Below are 23,714 nucleotides of genomic sequence, written 5' to 3'. Positions count from 1 at the left end.
TTTTTCTGACTTTGTTCAAGTGGATGAAGATGTTACTGCCTCAGTTTCACTAACCAATGGAGAAATTTTATTTGCGACAGATACAAATGAAAATAGCAACGGAGATGACCATGATACATCATAACCTTTGGCAGAGGTGTCGGTTAAGGAAGCAAGAGTCTCATTCGACCCCTTACAAAGCTTTTGTCTATAAAACGAAAGTGGGAAAAGCATTTCAGGTATTTTTTCTCTTAAAAAAAGTTATTGAGCAGTCTGAACAGCAGAAATGTGCTTTGAAGCAAACCAATATAACAGAGTTCTTTCGAAAGATTAATTAATTCACATTATGAATATGTACATGTAGGGGATTGTTGTTGTTAAAGAATAGCAGTTAATAAATAATAATTGATTACTAACACTCAATAATTCTAAGTTTTATATCTTTTCTGTCAAAAATTTTGAATCATTTGATGTATCAAACACTCAATAATTTGTAATGTTTTAAGAGTCCCTCGAGTTTCGAATTAACGAGAGTTGACTGTACTTAAATCAAAGTTAAAAACTGAACAAATCCATTGGGCACTAAAGCTGTGCACCTTAAATAAGAAACTTCTCAAGTATTACGAGAGAATTATTGACGATAAAATCTTTATGGTGGAAAGAAAGTATTTGTACAATAATTTTATAATTTATTATTACAGTTTGAACAATATTTATTGTCTCTGCTATAAAGGAGGGTCTTCTGTAACAAACGTCAATTAATTGAAAAAAAATGTATCTCCTCTGATATGTTAATCAAGAAATTATGCAAGTAACTTTATCAAATTAAAAATACATTCATCTTAAAAAGCCAGTTAAAGTTAAAAACGCAACAACTAATTTGGTTCTAAGTTTAGATTTTATTAAAGTTGTAACTGGAATATTGGGTATTCTGGGTTGCCTACCTCATCCGGAAACGTGGTCGAGAATCCATCCCGGAAATGCTCAAGTTAGTTCAGCGTTGATAGTGTGGACCACCGAACTGATCACTGTGACATTTTTAGACCAACGTAGAAAGATTTGTACTAGAAAAAATATTCCTCCGCTAAATAAATGTAAATTCATATAAAAGAAGGCAATTTCAGTTATCCAAGTTAAAAATAATTATTAACTCAAGAGCTATATATAACAATTAAGGATTCGAGAAGGTTATAATTTTAACATCCTACATTTAAACAACGACATACATACAAACATTAAAATAAAATTGTCAAACTTATCCCCACCAACGTTTACGGTGAAACAGGTTACAAACCTTTATATGACAAATATCCATTATAATTTGATATATATTTATCAGGAAAAAATGTCACGTATCTGAAGATAGTTGTATATTGTTATGTGGGAAGTCTAACAAATACTTTTATCATCCACATATATATATATATATATATATAATACATATGATTTTCAGTTAGTATGTACCTCTTAACTTTTGTCATTCTTAAACAATAGTAGTTAATAATATGCTAACGATATTTTTATGAAGAATATAGCAGAATACTGTAAAGACTGTAAAGTCTGGAATTTCGTTCACCAAAAACAAGGCATTACTAGAATACCTCCAGTAATGAGGAATTATAACGATATTTATGGTAGTCTTCAAGATGCTAATGAATTTGGTAGGGCATTTATTGCCTCGTCTTATCGTCGCGATAGTTCTGCTTTTTTTAATCATCAACGTATTAATTCAAGGGGATGATCATGATATCATGATAACTGTGTTCAAAAAATACACGGATCTGTCTATTAATTATTTTCGCCGAAATATTTGTTATTATTTGGTACTATTATAAGCATCCACGTCAAGTTTCTCGTCATAAATGTCATGTTTGAATTACTCTTCGTTTTGTACGATTTCTACAATGTTTGAAATTAATCCAAGAAGCAGTCTTCACCATACCAAGACATAGAATCAATGTTCTACTAGAAGCCCAGTTTTCCAAATGTGCAACAAATATTTCAAATGAAAGTATAACATATTTTGTTTTGTTACTATAAAATATGTCTTTAATAAATAATTTTCATATATTTCAAGTTTAGACAAATATTACAGCTTTAACTAAATCACAAATAATAAAATAATTTATATTTATTTTAATTCAATAATTTGTGGATCATTTATAAAATAGTATTAAGTATGGATTTTAATTTTAAACTTGTTTTTTACTAACTAACAGACTAGTATTTGTTAATTTTAATAGAATTAAGATAAAATTAATGATATATAATAATAAGAAATATGAAATAAATAAAATGTATTTTTTCGTAATATAAATATGTATATATTTTTTAATAATGATTTAGAAATGTAACAGGTGTTCTGCAAATTACTGGGTTACTTTACCTTACAAGAGTTTTACTTTTAAAATACTTGTAAAAATATGTAAATTCAATGACACAAACAAAATTCAATAGAAAATATTAAGTTATAATAAAGAGATTTGAAAATCGGAAAGGATAATTCTAACATGGTTTAAGACAGGCATCTTTCAATTCTTCAAGATATTAATGTGGTAAATTGTTCACCTAAATGATTAAATAATTTTTAGACAGGTAATATTGCCTGGTTTCTATTAGAAGTGTACCTATGTACTATATATTTACAAAACTATATTTAATTTTTAAACTTTAACTCCAAGATGGACAAGAATCTTTTATATAACGTAATAGAATTTTTGGAAACAAAATATTCTGATAATTGCCGCCACTACTTCGACCCGCATTCCGTTATAGGGCTTAATTTGCTGTTAATAATTAGAGAGGACAAAGGTAAAATGAATAAAGTGAAATGTCTTGATACAACGTTGAAACCGACCTTCGAATCAAACTTCCTCGGAGACATACATAGTGTTAAAATGTCAATAAGAGATATTGTATACAAAGTGAATGACAAAAATATTTGTCAGAGCTTTGTTTGTGATGATGTGGAAAAATCTGTGTTGATAAAGAGAGACTTTCGCTTCAGATTGACCCTCTTTTCAGAACAGTTTAAAATGAAAATTGCCTTCATAAAACAAATAATGATTGAAATAAAATCATTATTAGATACAATGAATTATAAGGGTTATGAGATTGTTTTAGAGTATGACTATTCTGATTAATTAATCAATTACAAACATATTGTATAATAATAATATTATAAAAATAATGTAATTGCACTGAATAAAATAAAAATATTTATATATATTTTAGTTTTATTAACAAAACTCGAGTTTACAAGCCAATGCTGATGAAATTGTTAATTATGTACTTTGTCAAGATTCCCAACTACATCATGGATAAATTTGGCTCCAGATCACTGAAAACTCTTTACGAAACAACGAATGGAAATAGGAACCTTGTGACAGTAAAAATATTACTTTCGAAGTTCAAGACGATGGAATAGCTGCAAGAGTCTTAAGAGAAATTACCTTTTTGTAAATAACGAGCATATTCAACCACAAAAACATAATCAAGCAACATTAGGATTTTGCTCCAAAGAAATAGTCGGTCAAGTAACGTCAATGTTCAAGAAGTAGTAAAAAAATGACTGCCAATACAGTAGCTTCTTATCCAAAAAATTAGCTTCGAAAAAATTTCGGATTATCATTGAGCAAATCCTGAAGGCACTGCAACTGTGTTGTTTAAATAAAAAATTTCTCAACTGTACTGTTTATTCCATCAAGAATGGAACGGATCCCAATTAAATATACACTCGAAAGACTATGTTAAAAAAGGTGTAGAAAGTATTGTTACGAATTCGATTCCAACACAAAAGTTCAAGATTCATAAATCCAATGTATGATTAAATTTATAATTATATAATTATAATTAATGGTATATAGGAACTTCAATTGAAACAAATCTCATAGCACTGTTTTTATGGATTTAAATAGTTGCCTAAGAAGTACGAAAATCATTTTTGAGGTGTGCATTGATGTTATTTTACAAGATCGGCTTGAGACACCTCCTGACGAAAATTTTGTCTTTTAAGACGTTTTAAGTAAATGGGAAGAGATTGAAACAAAATCGTGAAATACCAACATCCAACTTATCAATAAGAATTGTGTCAATGAAATATCATAATATGAGAGTCGCAAAATATAAAAGAAGTTGACTCCGAAGCAAATTCTAAATTAAACAAAAAACAGGGAAGTTGATTGGAAACATCAGTTCAGAGGAACGTTAAAGAAATTTTTCACCGTTCGTGTGAAATAAGTCCAATTCAATATTCTTAACCTACTTTGATGAATATTCTCCACTTCTCACAACCAACAAGACTCATGAGGTTCGAAACACACTTATTGTTGAAAACAAAAACAAAATTGTCAAACTTATCAGCATCAATGTTTACGATGCAACAGATTATAAACCTTTATGTGACAATTATCAATTATAATTTAATATATATTTGTCAAGGAAAAATTATAATTTCACATGTCTGAAGTTTGTCAAAAAATTAATAAGCTTCTAATGAGGATCTCATGTTAATGTGGTGTGGTGTAAAGTTATGTGGGAAGTTTTCTTGGTAGTTTCTCAATGTCTTGTGGTCAATTAAAATTTGTGGAATGTAAAAACATTTTGTTTATCCCGTAAGACCCAAAAAGAACCTATAATTTTTAATATTAAAAATTATGAAACATCATTAAGGAAAGAAATTTTTATCATTTAAAAAAGCTTTTCACCAAATTATGTTGACAATTATTAGACATATTGAAATGGGGCTTGAATTAATCAACGCTTTATAAAAATAAAGCAATTTTTGTTAGGAACTGAAAATATCTTTTTCATCGTATCTCGATTCCAACTTGACAACTCTCATCTTTCTTGGATATGTTTTCGAATCATCTGAAACATAGATTACGTTAGAAATGTTACAAAAACAAGAGTAATCAATGTTCAATTTTAAGGGTACATTTAAAGGGTCTTAAGAAATGCCCAATTAAAAAAAAAATTATTTTGTAAAATAGCATAAAATTAAAATGTTCTTATCTTTTATAGTTTGGTTTGATTCTTTTGAATTTCTTCTGAATGATATTCTTTGTGATTTTAGATTCATTCTGCATTGTTTCCTCACTCTTTAATAGCGTTCCATTCATTATCATAATTAAATTATACAATAGAAGGTCTAGAAGGATTCCCATTTTAAATATCGTCATACCCTGTATGGTGTAAACAAACATAAAAAATTAATATTTTCTTTAGAAATGTATTAGCATGTAAAATTAAAATGTTCTTACCTTTTTTAGTTTGGTTTGATTCTTCTGAATGATATTCTATGTGATTTTACATTCATTCTGCACTGTTTCCTCACTTTTTAATAGCGTTCCATTCATTATCATAATTAAATTATACAATAGAAGGTCTAGAAGGATTCCCATTTTAGATATCGTCATATCCTGTATGGTAAAAACAAACATAAAAAATTAATATTTTTTAGAAATGTATTAGCATGTAATTAATTACTGATCTTATTTTAAAAAAGTAATTTTAATACGCAATTTATAAATAATATTAGTATAACATTATAGTACACAAAGATATATTAGAAAATATGGGACTAAAATTAATGGTATATAAATGATTTCAAACAATGATTATGATTTTGTTATTTTTAATGTTAACTTTCACAAAAAATAATAATTGCAAATTTATTTTATTTTTAATGTTATTTTGGCTATATATTTTACATTTAATATTTGAGTTTTCTAGAATTTTCTTGCTTATGCAGATCTAAAAGTAGTAAACCTAACCTAACCTAAAATTGTACAAAATTTTTTTGAGAAGTTATTTATCATTATCTACGAATCATTTTATACACGTATGATTTCTGTTCTAACCTTGTTAAAAGTGTTAAAATATAGTCGCACAGTGGGTCGATATTACGATAATACAAGGAATTTGTATACATTTAAATAATTTATAGAATTATAAGCCATTTTTTAAGTTAAGTTTTATTAATTTAGTGAACAATAAATAATGGTAAAAATGATTCATGAATTGATTTTAATAAATTATTATTATTATCATATTTTATGCATAACTGTAATATAATATAATTTTTATTATGATATAAATTACTTGAAGGTGAGAATAATATTAGAATTAGACATTAGAATATATCAGATTTAAAGTTAACTATTGTAATTATAATCTCAATAATGATGAAAAATCAGTTTAAAATAGAAATAATTAGTATGACAACAATGTTATTTAGGACAGTAAAGTATCCTCTGATGATTCTAGGTATTTTCATTAGAAATTATCTGAGATTTTTACGATATTACTCGGTTGGTTCAGGTTCAGTAATTTCCTAAATGTTTTCCCATTGTTCCTCAAATTCATGTCTTACAGTTAATATTTTTACAATAAAATTCAATTCATTTAATCATTTAAATTATTTTATTAGAAATTATTTTTTTACAAAAATAGATTCAAATGCATTTTTCTTAAATGTATGTATTAGTTATTTCAATCTAGTACTTAATTTTCTTATGTTAGAGTAGAATTATAACACGAAAAATTGTGTAAACTATTTGAGTCTAATTAAAGTCTTTCAAAAAAAGTTCGGTTCTTCGGAAATCTCAGTTTTAATAATTATATATTAAGTAAAATCATAGTTCATATTAACATTAATTTCATTATATTATATTACTTATACATTTCTGACTGAATCTTAATATATAATATTTCAAAAAGTAAAATATGAACAAACATTTATACTATTATACCCCACTAAATTAAAATTATGAAATATGTGTAAAATTATCTTACTTTTTATTTATATATTAATTAAACTTACATATATTAATGCATTACAACAAATAAGTATTAAGTTTTCACGTATCTTATGTTCAAATTATATTATGTTAGACAGATAAATAGATACTGCTAGTGAATGATTTTAAAACATTTTTTTAATATTTATTTACACATAATTTTTAATCTTAATATGTTTAACATCCTAATTAAATATTATTCAAAAATTAGTACGTTTTCAGTAAATTTAAATGTTTACAAAACTACTGCTATACAATTATTTTTGGTTTTTCATTTTCTGGAGTGTGCAGTATAGTATCAAATAAATTGTTCACCCCTTACAATAATGAAACGCAATCGACTAATATAACTGATTTTTTAATTTGAAAAGTATGTCTTAAATATGTATTATGTCAATTTATGAATGTGAAACTAAAGTCTGAAATAAAAATGTTTTTAAAAATATCTATATATGCAATTGTGGAAGCCCCAACCGAGTTTCTTTCTTAATAAAATATTTGTTACCATTTGTAAATGGCTAAATGGGACTCACCTTAGTTAGTTCCAGCAACACAGCTCTTTCTTACTGCTTAACCCTTCTTTAAGGGTTACCCTTAAAGATAGGACAAAATATGAACAATTTTTTATATAAGTTAAACCAGCATTAACTCGAATCAAACGAAATCGTTAAAAGAGACAATAAATAAAAGTTTAAATGCAGTGCCGGACAAATATGAAATTCTGTAAACTCAAATAAATTTCCCATTAACTAACATAATATTAAAACAATTTGTGTTTAACTATATTATGTTAATTATTAAAAAAAAATGTATGTATTAATTTTATTAATAGAATATATAAAGAAATTAACGATTATTAAACATTAATAGAGAATATGAAACAAACAAATAATTAATATATAATAAATTGTGTATATTTAACATAATTTATGACTATTATTATTACTACTATTATACAATACAATTACATTATTGTACAATAACATACAATAAGTGTATTAATCAGAATAGTCATACTCTAAAACAATCTCATAACCTTTATAATAAATTGTATCTAATAATGAAGTATGTCCCAATTTCAATTTGTGTATGTGGAATTAAAGATTGAACTGTCTTTTTGAATCAATATTTATTCTATAAACTTATGTGGAGAATTTGATTACTTCATGGACTGGTCTTGTAAGGTATCTTAGAAACAATACTATTATTTTATTAGTATCTATATTGCAATTAATCGAAAAAAATGTTTGTTACCATTTGAAATTACTTTAATTGTTGTTAGTAAATGGCTAAATGGGACTCACCTTAACTAGTTCCAGAAACACAACACTTTCTGTTCAACCCTTAAACCAAAATATGAAACAATTTTCGTTGTCACCAAACGAAATCGTAAAAAAGAAATAATAAAAAAATTTCAAATACAATGGCGGACAAATATGAAATTCTTTAACTTATTAAAATAAAATTACCATCGTCGATCAATCAACTCGAACAACTAAAGATATGGAAACAATGGTCACTAAAGCCTCAACCTTAACGTTTAAATGTTTTGTTAATAAAACATAAATATTTATAAATTATATATATTTATTTCATACGGTACAATTAATTACAATTTTTAATACACTTATTATTATACAATATTATTATTGTTTGTCTAATCTGATTAATTAATTAATCAGAATAGTCGTACTCTAAAGCAATCTCATAACCCTTATAATTCATTGTATCTAATATTGATTTTATTTCAGTCATAACTTGTTTCATGAAGGCAATTTTCATTTTAAATTGTTCTGAAAATAGGGTCAATCTAAAGCGAAAGTCTCGCTTTATCAGTACAGATTCTTCCATGTCCTCACAAACAAAGCTGTGACAAATATTTTTGTCATTCACTTTGTATACAATATCTCTTATTGACAATTTAACACTATGTATGTCACCGAAGAAGTCAGATTCGAAGGACGGTTTCAACGTTGTATCAAGACATTTCATCTTATTCATTTCACCTTTGTCCTTTCTAATTATTAGCAGCAAATTAAGTCCTATAACGGAACGCGGGTCAAAGTAGTGGCGGCAATTATCAGAATATTTTGTTTCCAAAAATTCTATTATGTTATATAAAAGTCTAAATCAGTATTAATATTTTGTTTTAAAAAATATATACATATTTATATTATGAAAAAATACATTTTATTTATTTCATATTTCTAATAATATATTAGCTGTTTTAGTTAATAAAAAACAAGTTCAAATTTAAAATCCAAAATTAATACTATTTAATAAATATTCTACAAATTATTGAGTTAAAATAAATTTAAATTATTTTATTATTTATGATTTAGTTAAAGCAGTAATATTTTTCTAAACTTGAAATATATAAAATTATTAAAATTATTATGTCAAAATATTAAGCATCAATATTCTATAACATATTTTATATATTATTATTAGGATTCATTGGAATATTTAAAATTTTATCCGTTCTAACCAATGATTCAATTTCAATATAATATGATTATATTGATTTGAACATTACAGCAACACCAAAATGTAAATGTAAAGTAAATTTTCCATTAATTTTGTTTAAATATAATTATTAAAAATAACAATTGCTATCTAGTACTAGTAGTAAATATTTCGTTCAACAAATCAAATTTTAAACAAATTTTTCCAAATTTCGATTAAGTATAATAGTTCTGCAGCGAACCTTCAATTGTTTAAAAGGTCATAAAGAAGTATGGTGATGAAGTAATGCAATTATGGGAACTCAATATACTGCACATTAACAGGGCAGAGCTCCAGAAATATTATTGAATCATCCATATGACTCAAACATTTATATTTGGTTAGTTTAGTTGTATCATTTCTGAATTATTTAATTATAAACCGTTTTTAAACGACTCGTTAGAGAAAAAACAACTTAACATTATAATAATAAAATGTTTGTGTACAGGATCAATACTTTTGACTTTTCTAGATGTGAAAGATTTGAACATACCAATTGAAGCCATTTATTTGCCTTACTATTAATTTATTAGTGAAGACAATTGTCATAGAAGGACAAAAAATTCCCAACTACATCATGGATAAATTTGGCTCCGGATTATTGGAAACTCTTTACAAAACAACGATTGAAAATAAGAACCTTGTGGCAGTAAAAATATTACTATCGAAGTTGAAGACTATGGAATAACTGCAACAGTCTTGAGAGATATTACCCTCTTGAAAATAATGAGCATATTCAACCACAAAAACATAATCAAATTCATTGACGTCGTGTTTGGTGATACGTTAAATAGAAAATTTGGTCTTTATATGGTTATGGAATCCTGCACAGGTGATTTGACAACACTGATGAAGACATATCTACCTTGGCCATTGGACTAACTATTAATTTATTAGTAAAGACAATCATCATGGAAGAATACCAGATTCCCAACTAAATCATTGATAAATTTGGCTCTAGATCATTGGGAACTCTTTACAAAACAGCGAATGGAAATAGGAACCATGTGACAGTAGAAATATTACTATCGAAGTTGAAGACAATGGAATAGCTGCAACAGTCTTAAGAGATATTACCCTCTTGAAAATAATGACTATATTCAACCACAAAAACATAATCAAGTTCATTGACTTCTCGTTTGGTGATACGATAAACAGAAAATTTGGTCTTTATATGGTTATGGAATCCTGCACAGGTGATTTGACAACACTGATGAAGACATATCTACCTTGGCTATTGGATTTACTATTAATTTATTAGTAAAGACGATCCTCATGGAAGGATACAAGATTCCCAACTCAATCATTGATAAATTTGACTCCAGATCATTGGAAACTTTTTACAAAACAACGAATGGAAAGAGGAACCATGAGACAGTAAAAATATTACTATCGAAGTTGAAGACAATGGAATAACTGCAACAGTCTTGAGAGATATTACCCTCTTGAAAATAATGAGCATATTCAACCATAAAAGTATAATCACGTTCATTGACGTCGCGTTTGGTAATACGATAAACAGAAAATTTGGTCTTTATATGATTATGGAATCCTGCACAGGTGATTTGACAACACTGATGAAGGCATATCTGCCTGAATTGGTTATTCGAATCATCGTTAAGTAAATTTTACGAAGACTTGAAATCCGGTATCTTAACAACACATAGAAACCATATGAATCAAAAATTTATATTTACTGTGTTGATTGTATCATTCCTGAGTTATGCAATTATAAAGCCATTGGCCTTACTATTTATTTATTAGTAAAGACAATCATCATGGAAAGATGCAAGATTACCAACTCCAGTTTGGAAAAATTTGGCTACGAATCATAAGGAACCCTTTACAAAGCAATGAAAGGCGCTTTTAATTCTCTACAGCTGGTGCTACAGCTGTGTGGTTTAAATAAAAAACTTCTCAAGTGTTACAAAAGAATTATTGCTGAAAATATGTTATTGGTGGGAAGTAAATATTTGTAAGATTTATTCGAAACTATTACAATTTGAATAATATTTATTGTTTCAAAATTTATAAGGCAGACAATTTTACATGTTGTAATTATTAACAATTAGAAATACACTCCTCTTAAAAAGCCAGGGGAAGTAAAAGATGCAACTCATAGTTTGCTCCTAAGTCTGCATTTTTTGAAAGTTCAAACTCGAAAACCTATGTTATATAAATATATAAAGTATTGTTACGAATTCGATTCCAATTAGGCACAAAATTTTAAGATATATAAATACAGTTTTCGATTAAATTTATAATTATATAACTATAATTAAAATATTATATTAGTATGCTTACATATTTTACATTATATATTAATTTTGTTTTAGCAAATCATATGAGAAAGTTGGATATAAAACCTAAAGTGATTATGAATATAAATTAATGTAATGTTGGTTTCAGGATAACAATACTGAAACAAGTTTCTTATCCCTGTTTTTATGGATTTAAGAGTCGCCTAAGAAGTACGGCAATTATTTTTGAGGTGAACACTGATGCTATTTTACAAGATCGACTTTAAATACCTCTTAATGAAAAATTCATCTTTTAAGACGTTTTAAATAAATGGGAAGAAATTGAAACAAAATCGTCAAAGACCAACACCCAACTTATCAATAAAAGACGTTTTTTGAAAACTACGTGAATAGGAGAACCGCTGTTGAAAACTTGAAATTTATCATAAAGTTACATTGATACAACTCTCATCAAAACAAGATGATGCAATGAAGTAATTCTTGACGTGGTGGAGACCAACACAGAAAAAATTGAATAGAATAATTTGAACTAGAAAAAAAGTCATTTTCATTGATCCAAATTAAAACGGATTTTTAATCCAATATCTCAAGTCTAGATATATTTTCGAGACAGAAAGTTGTAATGAATACTATCTTAAAAAATACACACATTTTTGGAAATAAAATTGTCAAACTTACCAGCATCAATGTTTACGATGCAGCAGGTTATAAACCTTTATGTGACAATTATCAATTATAATTTGATATATATTTATCAAAGAAAAATCATAATTTCACATGCCTGCAGATGGATAGTCAAAAAATTAAGAATCTCATATTAATGTGGTGTGATGTAATGTTATGTTGGAGGTATTCTTGGTAGTTCCTCAATGTCCTTTGGTTAATTAAAATTTGTGGAGACCTACAACTTTTACTATTAAAAATTATGAAACATCATCAAGGAAAGTAATTTATACCATTTAAAAATTCTTTTCACCAAATTCTGTTGACAATTATTAAACGTATTAAAATAATACTTGCAGTAATCAACGCCTTAGATAAATAATGTAATTTTCCTGATAGGGACTGAAAATATCTTTTTCAACGGATCTGGATTCCGAGTTGACAACTCGCATCTTTACTGGATATATCATCAAATCATCTAAAACATAGACATGTTAGAAAAACAAGAGCAATCTTGAAAGACTATTTACTTTATATAATGTTCAATTTTAAGGGTGCATTTAAAGGGACCTAAGAAATGCCAAATTTAAAAATAATTTTAATTTTTTAATGTGCAAAATAGCATAAAATAAAAATATTCTTACCTTTTTTAGTTTGGCTTGATTCCTTTGAGTTTTTTCTCAATGATATTCTATGTAATTTTGGATTCATTCTGCATTGTTTCCTCACTCTTTGATAGCGTACCATTTATCATTATAATTAAATTATAAAATAAAAGGTTTAGAAGGATTCCCATTTTAAATATCTTCATATCCTGTATGGTATAAACAAATAATAATAATAATTACTGATCTTATTTTTAAAAATACTATTAGTACGCAACAAAGATAGGTGTATGTTATATTAGAAAATGTGGGACTAAAATTAATGGGCATATTTTTAAAAAAAATTAAAATCAATTTTAGATTATAAATGATTTCAAATAATGATTATGATTTTGTTCTTCTTAATGTTAAATTTCACAAAAAATAATAATTGCAAATTTATTTTATTTTTAATGTTATTTTGGCTATATATTTTACATTTAATATTTAGGTTATAATTACCCTATACAAGGAATTTGTATGTAATTATAATTTTAATTTTGTATTACATTTAAATTTATTTATAGAACTATAAACCAATTCTTTATGTTGAGTTTTATTAATTTAGTGAACAATAAATAGTGGTAAATATGGTTAATAAATTAATTTTACTAAATTGTTATTATTATCATTATCATATTTTATGTATAACTGTAATATAATATAATTATTATTATGATTTAAATTATTATATTATAAATAAAGGTGTGAATAATATTAGAATTAGACATTAGAATATATTAGATTTAAAATTAACTAGTTATATATTTGAAATAATCTTAATAATGATAAAAAAATCAGTTTAAAATAAAAATAACTAGTATGACAACAATGTTATTTAGGGCAGTAAAGTATACTTTGATTATTCTTAGTATTTTCATTAGATTTTGTCTAAGATTGTTACGATATTATTCGGTTGGTTTACTTTCAGTAATTTTCTCACTGTTCTTCAAATTCAAGTCTGTTAACATTTTAACAATAAGTCATTTAAATTATTTTATTGGAAATTATTTTTTTACAAAAATAGATTCGAATGCATTTTTTTAAAATGTATTTGTTAGTTATTTCTATCTAGTTCTTAATTTTGTTATGTTAGAGTAGAATTATAACACGAAAAAATTGTATAAACTAATTGAGTCTAATTAAAGTCTTTCGAAAAAAGTTCGGTGCTTCGGAAATCTCAGTTTTAATAATTATATATTAAGTAAAATCATAGTTCATATTAACATTATTTACATTATACTACACTACTTATACATAATTTTCAGACTGAGTCTTAATATATAAAATTTCAAAAAGTAAAATATGAACAAACATTTATACTATTATACCCCACTAAATTAAAATTATGAAATATGTGTAGAATTATCTTACTTTTTATTTATATATTAATTAAACTTACATATATTAATGCATTACAACAAATAAGTATTAAGTTTTCACGTATCATATGTTCCAAAATAAATAAAACTAAAAATATTCACAAATTATGTTATGTTAGACAGATAAATAGATACTGCTAGTGAATGATTTTAAAACATTTTTTTAATATTAATTTACACACAATTTTTAATCTTAATATGTTTAACATCCTAATTAAATATTATTCAAAAATTTGTACGTTCTCAGTAAATTTAAATGTTTACAAAACTACTGCTAAACAATTATTTTTTGTTTTTCATTTTCTGGAGTGTGCAGTAAAGTATCAAATATATTGTTCACCCCTTATAATAATGAAACTCAATCGACTAATATAACTGATTTTTTAATTTGAAAAGTATGTCATAATGTAATAAGTCAATTTATAAATGTGAAACTAAAGACTGAATTAAAAATTATTTGTACATAAATATTAAAAACAATGCCAAACAAAACTAATATGTTTTTAAAAATATCTATATATGCAATTGTGGAAACCTCAACCAAGTTTCTTTCTTAATTGATAAGATGTTTGTTACCATTTGAAATAACTTTAATTGTTGTTAGTAAATAGCTAAATGGGACTCACCTTAGTTAGTTCCAGAAACACAGCTCTTTCTAACTGTTTAACCCTTCTTTAAGGGTACTCTCAAACATAGGACGAAACATAAAACAATTTTCTATTTAAATTCAAGCAATATTAAAATCATAAAACCAAATGAAATCGTAAAAACGAAATAAAAAAAATTTAAATACAATGTCGGACAAATATGAAAATCTGTAATTTACTCAAATAAATTTTCCATTAACTAATATAATTAATTAGTTTTCGTAATAATTCGTGTGTAATTAATTATATTATGTTAATTGTCAAAACAAAATTTATTTATTAATTTTATTAATGAATATACAAATATAAGGATTATTTATTAACAGAGAATTTGAAACAGACATAACTATGTTCAAAAAATGCACGTATCTGTGTATTAATTATTTTTGCTGATATATTTTTTATTAGGTTCGTAGTACTAATTTTCATTTTGAAGTGTTCTGAAAACAGGGTAAATCTAAAGCGAAAGTCTCGCTTTATCAGCACAGATTCTTCCATGTCATCACAAACAAAGCTTTGACAAACACTTTGATCATCCACTTTGTATACAATATCCCTTATTGGCAATTTAACATTACGTATGTCTCCGAGGAAGTCAGATTCGAAGGTCGGTTTCAACGTTGTATTAAGACATTTCACGTTATTCATTTTACCTTTGTCCTCTCTAATTATTAACAGCAAATTTAGTCCTATAACGGAATGCGGGTCGAAGTAGTGGCAATAATTATCAGAATATTTTGTTTCGAAAAATTCTATTACGTTATATAAAAGATTCTTGTCCATCTTGGAGTCCGTCATCTTGGTAGAAAGGTTGGGTACAATTCAGACTTAATACTATTTTATAAATGTTCTACAAATTATTGAGTTTAAATTATTTTATTATTTGTGGTTTAGTTAAAGCAATAATATTTTTCTAAACTTGAAATACAAAAAATTTTAATTATTTTAACTAAATATTTTTGTAGAAACGAAACAAAAAAAGGTGGGCTGAAAAGTTCGTAGGCTGACACGTAAATGGCACTATTGGCATTAAATACATATGATTTTCAGTTAACCCTAAATAAAGACACAAATTTGACTGCTGTCGCATTATAAGTTTGTGATTTATAACATCTTAAGTGAAGCCTTATGGCGAAAAAAATACTATTGAAGCCAAGGCTTGGCTTGGTAAACATTATTTGGACTTTGCACGAGGAAAATAACGTGTTGGACATATCGTGAATGATTATTTGGGTATGCGAAAGCTCTGTTCACAGTGCGAGAGCTCTCAATCCACCAAAAATCACAACGAATTGATGATTCTGAGCAGTGTTTGGAGCTCTTCAATCGTAAACACCCCAAATTTTTCGTCGATATGTGACAATGGATGAAAGATGGCTTCATCATTTCACCCCGGAGTCCAACCGACAGTCAGGCAACTGGACTGAAGCCTATTTTGAGGCTAAAGAAAAATCATATAATCCCTATAATCATAGTATCGCTAAAGGTAAGGCTAAATAATAAAATCAAATTCCATAAAAAGAAAGATTTTTTCTATGCTAGCGTACAAACTTTACAGCCGAATTGTAATACTATGTTTTGATAGGATGAAAGAAAAGTGTTCAAAACGAAAGTGATGAAAAAGCATTTCAGGCACTTTTTCTCTTAAAAAAAGTTATTGAGCAGTCTGAGCAACAGCAATGTGCTTTGAAACTAACCAGTATAACAGAGTTCTTTCGAAAGATTAATTAATTCACATTATGAATATGTATATGTACGAGTACGTATGTACCTCTTAACTTTTGTTATTCTTAAACAATATGCCGACGATATTTTTATGAAGAATTTAGCAAAATACTAAAGACTGTAAAGTTTGGAATTTCGTTCTCCAAAAGCAAGGCATTACTAGAATACCTCCAGTAATGAAGGATTATAACGTCACTTATAGTAGTCCTCAAGATGCTCATGGATTTGGTAGGACATTTATTGCCTCGTCTTATCGTCGCCTTAGTTCTGCTTTTTCTAATCATCACGTATTCAGTTCAATGAAATTAATGAGCCTGACTTACTAAATAGTATAGACAAGTTGGCCAACAAAAAACTGCAGGGGATGATCATGATATCACAATAACTGTGTTCAAAAAATACACGGATCTGTCTATTAATTATTTTCGCCAAAATATTTGTTATTAGGTTCGTGGTACTATTATAAGCATCCACGTCAAGTTTCTCGTCATAAATGTCATGTTTGAATTACTCTTCGTTTTGTACGATTTCTACAATTTCTGAAATTAATTCAAGAAGCAATGTTCACCATAACAAGACATAGAATCAATGTTCTTCTAGAAGCAGTTCTCCAAATGTGCAACAAATATTGCAAATGGAAGTATAACATATTTTGTTTTGTTACTATAAAATATGTCTTTAATAAATAAATTTCATATATTTCAAGTTTAGACAAATATTACTTGCTTTAACTAAATCACAAATAATAAAATAATTTAAATTTATTTTAACTCAATAATTTATAGAACATTTATAAAATAGTATTACGTTTGGATTTTAAATTTAAACTTGTTTTTTACTAACTAAAACAGTGACAGACTGGTATTTGTTAATTTTAATAGAATTAAGATAAAATTAATGATATATAATAATAAGAAATATGAAATATATAAAATGTATTTTTTCGTAATATAAATATGTATATATTTTTTAAAACAAAATATTTATACTGATTTAGAGGTGTTCTACAAATTATTAGGTTACTTTACCTTACAAGAGTGTTACTTTTAAAATACTTGTAAAAATATGTAAATTCAATGAAACAAACAAAATTCAATAGAAAAGATTAAGCTATAATAAAGAGATTTAAAAATCGGAAAGAATAATTCTAACATGGTTTAAGACTTCTTTCTTTTTCTTTCAATTCTTCAAGATATTAATGCGCTAAATTGTTCACCTAAATGATTAAATTATTTTTAGACAGGTAATATTGCCTAGTTTCTATTAGAAGTGTACCTATGCACCATATATTTACAAACCTACATTTAATTTTTGAGTATTGGCAGGCCAATTAGCCTACTCCCATCCCTCAGCAAAATCCTAGAAAAAATCCTACAAATCCGAATAAACAAACACACCACCAAAAACAAAATCATCCCACCCCACCAATTCGGATTCAGAAGGAAGCATTCAACAATCATGCAACTAGCACGTATTTATAACGAAATATCAACAAATCTAAAACTTAACAAACAAGTCTCCCTGACCTCCCTCGACGTCGAAAAAGCTTTTGACACAATCTGGCACAAGGGGTTATTACACAAAATGACAATACTGAAATACCCACCATTCCTGATCCATACCATAAAATCATACCTAAAAGACAGACAAATAGTAGCAAAAATACAAAACAAAACATCAGACCCAGTCAAAATAGACGCAGGGCTCCCACAAGGGAGCGTCCTGAGTCCAACGCTCTTTAACATATATACCTCAGACCTACCGACACACCCAAAAACGACCATAGCACAATTTGCAGACGACACTGCTGTAATAACCCCAGGACAAAACACAAAAATCACAAACAAAACAACTCAAGAACACTTGACATTAATATCTGACTACTTCTACAAATGGAAATTAAAACTAAACCCAGACAAGACAACCATTACATATTTCGGCAAACAAAACAAAAAGAAAAACCACACCGTGACGCCAAGACTGCACGGAGAACACATCCAAGAAAAGACACAAGTCAAATATCTTGGAGTCACACTAGACAACCATCTGAAATTTGTAAGTCACATATCAGAAAAAATCCAATCCTTAAATGCAGCAGCAAAGTATCTCTATCCACTCATAAACCGCAAAGCTAAACTAAACAAAAACAGTAAACTAGTAATTTACAAGGCTGCAATAAACCCAATCGTAATGTATGCAAGTGAGATCTGGGCAACCGCTTCGGAAACCCAAATCAAACGCATTCAAAACATACAAAACAAACTATTAAGACAAATACTAAACAAACCAAAGCGTACCTACTTGGGAAGCGTCCACAAAGAGGCAAAAATAGACACAATCCAAAACCAAATAAAACTAAAAAACAAAAAATTCAAAGAGAAAATACAAAACCATCCACTACTCAAGAACATCTTAGAAAACCACCCATTAGAGTGCTATTTTAGAAACTCTTACAAACTCCTAAAGGAGACATATAATTAATAATTGTACTATTAGGTTAAGATAGATTAAAATAGATTAAGATAGTCATAAGTTAGTTTTAAGCTAGATTTAGGGCATGAAAACCGCAGAAAATAATGAGTTTTATTTTAAATCCTGATTAAATAAAACAGCTGCAATAAATCAACCTAATAAAAACACACAGCATCAAGAAATTGTAATTAGCCAAAAAAAAAAAACATTCCGAATAGCATGAGTCCAAAAGGACAGGGAGCACTCCAAACCACCAGAAATAATGTTATATCAATTACTCAGACATAGGCCCAAACAAAAAGACCATGGAGACTGTTAATTGTGTAACACTAATAAATCAAACTAATAAATAATATATAATAAAAAAAAATGAGTTTTATTTTAAATCCTAATTTTTGAGTATTTACCCAACCTTTCTACCAAGATGACAGACTCCAAGATGGACAAGAATCTTTTATATAACGTAATAGAATTTTTGGAAACAAAATATTCTGATAATTGCCGCCACTACTTCGACCCGCATTCCGTTATAGGGCTTAATTTGCTTTTAATAATTATAGAGGACAAAGGTAAAATGAATAAGGTGAAATGTCTTGATACAACGTTGAAACCGACCTTCGAATCTGACTTCCTCGGAGACATACATAGTGTTAAAATGTCAATAAGAGATATTGTATACAAAGTGAATGATAAAAGTGTTTGTCAGAGCTTTATTTGTGATGACATGGAAGAATCTGTACCGAAAAAGAAAGACTTTCGCTTTAGATTGACTCTCTTTTCTGAACAGTTCAAAATGAAAATTGCCTTTATAAAACAAATAATGATTGAAATAAAATCATTATTAGATACAATGAATTATAAGGGTTATGAGATTGTTTTAGTGTATGACTATTCCGATTAATTAATTAATTAATTAGAATAGTCATACTCTCAAACAATAATAATATTATATAATAATAAGTGTATAAAAATAATGTAATATAATTATTGTACTGTATAAAATAAATTTATATCTATATTTATATATATTTTTATATATATTTTTATATATACACTAGCTGACCCGACAGATTTCGTCCTGTCAAAAAAAATCTGGCAGTGTTTTGTTCCTACCTTTTTTATATTCTTTGCAAAAAATTATCCTGAACAGAACCGTCACCCGGGTAATAATTCGGTGTGAATTAAAAATAATTAAATAAAACACTATAAGCATTTAAAAGTAAGTAATTTTAATCATGTAAATCATAATTATTAATAAAAAAAAAATTAGTTCTATTTTCATTGTAGTGCTTTGTGATAAACGATGTTTTTTGTTTGATTACCTGGCGCATAGACAAACAAATCTGATGGTTTTCCAATACGGGAACAGGCAACATACAATTGACCATGTGAGAAACATGGGTTTTCCAAATTAATACCACAAACACTTAATGATTGCCCCTGGGACTTGTTTATGGTCATAGCAAAAGCAAGCCGCACTGGAAACTGTAGTCGTTTAAACTCAAATGGCACATCAGTCGGAATCATTGGGATGCGCGGTATGAGAACATCTTCTCCTTTATACTTTCCTTTCAATGTAGTTGCTTCTATCACGTTGTTTAGTAGTTTTTTTATCGCTAACCGTGTGCCGTTGCAAAGGCGCGGTTGGTTGATATTTCGCAACATTATAATTACCGATCCAACCTTTAATTGAAGATTGCGAGGTGGCAATCCTGGCAAATCCAGCGAGTTTAAAAATTCCGGTGGATAGTTAACTACAACGTCTTGGTTAGTTGCCGAATCAACTGATTTATATATCCTCGATTCGCCTGTAATTTGTTCTTGAATTTTGAAATTTAATTCATTTACATCAATGTTTTTGGCTGCCAATATAGCTCGTTCGCTTAACCAATCATGGTTTCTGTAATTTTGAGCAACATCTGGAAATACCTTCTGAATGAGTTCTTCTTTTGATTGAGTTAAATGACAAAAACTTTGAGGAAAGTTAATGCATCCAGTCAACATGTCAATAGGAAAATTGCCATTACCAATGTCAATGAGTTGTTTAGAGAATATGTTTCCAGATTGGTCATTTTGCAACTCAACACGCATATTCTTGCTTAAATGAACAGATGGCATCAGATCAAGTGCACTTTTAAACAATATAATCAATTGATTGTGTTCATGAAAAAAAGTTTGTAATTGTTCTACAATAGGCCTCTTTACTAAATTGTTATATGCACAACGCTGATCTATTTCTTGTTGTGAATTGTCCATAAAATAAATTTGCAGGAATTCATAGTTGCTAGCTGGCACTGGTAACAATGAACCTGCTCTGTGATATATTTGGCCTTGTATCTGTAAATTAAAAAATATATATATTATATTTGTACCAAAAACACTATAAAATAAAATAAATAAGCAATGTGTAGAATAAATTTATGTATTGTCAGTTATCAAACTTAAATAATATTTGTTATTATAAACTATATATATCAGAAGATATTGTTCGCTAAAATAATTATGATTAACTGCTTTAATACATACCTTGAAAGTTGGCATAAAATTTTCCCGAACCACATTTGTTGCCCCAAATGAAGTCATTTGAAAGCAATTGTTATATTGTTGGATATTTTTCAAAAAGTGTATGGAATCTGTTCCTATTCCTGAAACCAATGAGTACAATAACTCTGGTGGTGGATTCAATGGTATTAATTTTACTTTACCATTTGCGCAACACAATCCATTGGCTTCGTTTTTGTATTTTAATGCTTTACAATGTGAGCAAACCGAGTTCATAGAACCAATAACAACACATTGGTAGTTACTGTAGTCAATTGAGACATCGTAACTGAAAGCAGCTCGATTCAAATTTGCGCGATTATTAGTTGAAAGTCGTGCTCGCGCTTCACGTGTTTGTGATATCCTAATTCTTTCATGTTCATTTCGCTCGTCACGTTATTGTGCAGTACGATTTGATCGGTAATTAGCTTGGTTTGTAGCATTTCGTGTTCTTCTACTTAAATTGCCTCGTCTTATAGGAGGCATTATTAAAATATTGTGTCACATGCAATAACAAAAGCACACTCGGTAGAGTATAACAGAAAATTTGACATTGACATTTGTATGTCAAAAAGAAAAGGGCTGTTTTTAGGGTTTTCCCGGCAATTATTCGATTTTTTCTCGCCGTAAGAACCATCCTTGAACTTCAACGAACATTTTAAAAAAAGAATTGGCCAAATTGGTCCAGGCGTTGTTGAGTTATGCGCTTACCCACATATTTTGCGATTCATTTTTTTATATTATAGATTTAAACGTTTAAATATTTACACAAGTAATTAAATTAATTGAAATACTACGAACCTAATAAAAAATTCGTCTAATTAATAGACAGTTGAACACAATTATTATGATATTATGATCCAGTATTAACACATCGTCAATACAAGTACCATCTTAAGAGGATGGAAAACATTATTAATTACCTCTTGGAAAACAGCCGAGACATTATTTAAGCCAAGTGGTATTTTCAAACATTCTGGTACCAAAAAAGCAGTTTACTAATGGAACAAAAGAGACTCAGATGGACGTCAACCAACAAAAAATTACAAAATGACACAATAAGAAATATCAACTACCACGCATCATTGTAATTTTCGATGAGATCAAGTGCTACTAATTTGTACAAGTCATACAAAATTTACCAGCCAGATTAAAAATAATGTTCAACTGATGGAGTGGAAAAACTCTTTTACTAACTATTAGAGAGCACAAATCGTTAATTAGTTGAACTGATTTTTTCTGAAGAATTTCTTTTAGAAATTGTATTTTGTAACTGATTTGTTTTTGTCAAGATTTCCAACTACATCATGGATAAATTTGGCACCGGATCATTGGAAACTCTTTACAAAACAACGAATGGAAATAGGAACCATGTGACAGTAAAAATATTACTATCGAAGTTGAAGACAATGGAATAACTGCAACAGTCTTAAGAGAAATTATCCTTTTGAAAATAGTGAGCATATTCAACCACAAAAACATAATCAAGTTCATTGACGTTGCGTTTGGTGATACGATAAACAAAACATTTGGTCTTTATATGGTTATAGAATCCTGCACAGGTGATTTAACAACACTGATGATGGAATATCTGCCTTGGCCATTGTCCTTACTATTAAATTATTAGTAAAGACAATCATCATGGAAGGATACAAGATTCCCAACCACATCATTGATAAATTTGGCTCCGGATCATTGGGAACTCTTTACAAAATAACGAGTGGAAATAGGAACTTTGTGACAGTAAAAATATTACTATCGAAGTTCAAGACGATGGAATAGCTGCAACAGTCTCAAGAGAAATTACCTTTTTGAAAATAGTGAAAATATTCAACCACAAAAACATAATCAAGATCATTGACGTCGCGTTTGCTGATACGTAAATTTGGTAAATAAATTTGGTCTTTATATGGTTATGGAATCCTGCACAGGCGATTTGATAACTTTGATGAAGTTATATCCGCTTGGACTTGGAGAATTAGAAATTTGAATTATCGTTAGGGAAATTTTAAGAGGACTCAATATCCTGCACATTAACAGGGTGATATATAGAAACTTCATCACGCCATTTCTCTGTGACACAGAGCCCCAGAAT

The 23,714-nt window shown here is 27.8% G+C and overlaps 1 protein-coding gene and 2 long non-coding RNA genes across 4 annotated transcripts in view; all 3 read right to left on the bottom strand.

Moving 5' to 3' along the window:
* Positions 1 to 8,148, bottom strand: part of LOC126265634 (uncharacterized) — a 30,805-nt gene extending 22,657 nt beyond the window's left edge. The window contains exon 1 of the long non-coding RNA XR_007548135.1: positions 8,084 to 8,148. This is a non-coding gene — a long non-coding RNA (uncharacterized LOC126265634). The remainder of the gene's footprint in view (positions 1 to 8,083) is intronic.
* A 4,096-nt stretch (positions 8,149 to 12,244) lies between these two features.
* LOC126265635 (uncharacterized) lies at positions 12,245 to 14,981 on the bottom strand. The gene is made up of 4 exons (XR_007548136.1): positions 14,861 to 14,981; positions 12,853 to 13,022; positions 12,502 to 12,686; positions 12,245 to 12,446 (listed from the first exon to the last, which is right to left on the bottom strand). It is a non-coding gene; the product is annotated as an uncharacterized LOC126265635 (long non-coding RNA).
* Positions 14,982 to 20,348: 5,367 nt separating this feature from the next.
* Positions 20,349 to 23,517, bottom strand: LOC126265582 (uncharacterized). 2 transcript variants are annotated; one of them, XM_049967467.1, is made up of 3 exons: positions 21,784 to 23,517; positions 21,605 to 21,723; positions 20,349 to 21,415 (listed from the first exon to the last, which is right to left on the bottom strand). In XM_049967467.1, exons 1-3 carry the CDS (start codon positions 21,854 to 21,856, stop codon positions 20,357 to 20,359), a joined length of 1,251 nt encoding a protein of 416 aa, XP_049823424.1. In that variant the 5' UTR covers positions 21,857 to 23,517; the 3' UTR covers positions 20,349 to 20,356. The 2 variants fall into 2 exon arrangements, with proteins under 2 accessions (XP_049823424.1, XP_049823422.1); XM_049967465.1 differs by having other exon boundaries at positions 21,605 to 23,514.
* Between the last annotated feature and the right edge of the window lie 197 nt (positions 23,518 to 23,714).

The sequence above is a fragment of the Aethina tumida genome, chromosome 5 (genome assembly GCF_024364675.1).
Source record: "Aethina tumida isolate Nest 87 chromosome 5, icAetTumi1.1, whole genome shotgun sequence".
Taxonomy (NCBI): Eukaryota; Metazoa; Arthropoda; class Insecta; order Coleoptera; family Nitidulidae; genus Aethina; species Aethina tumida.
This window is presented reverse-complemented; position numbering and strand designations above follow the sequence as displayed.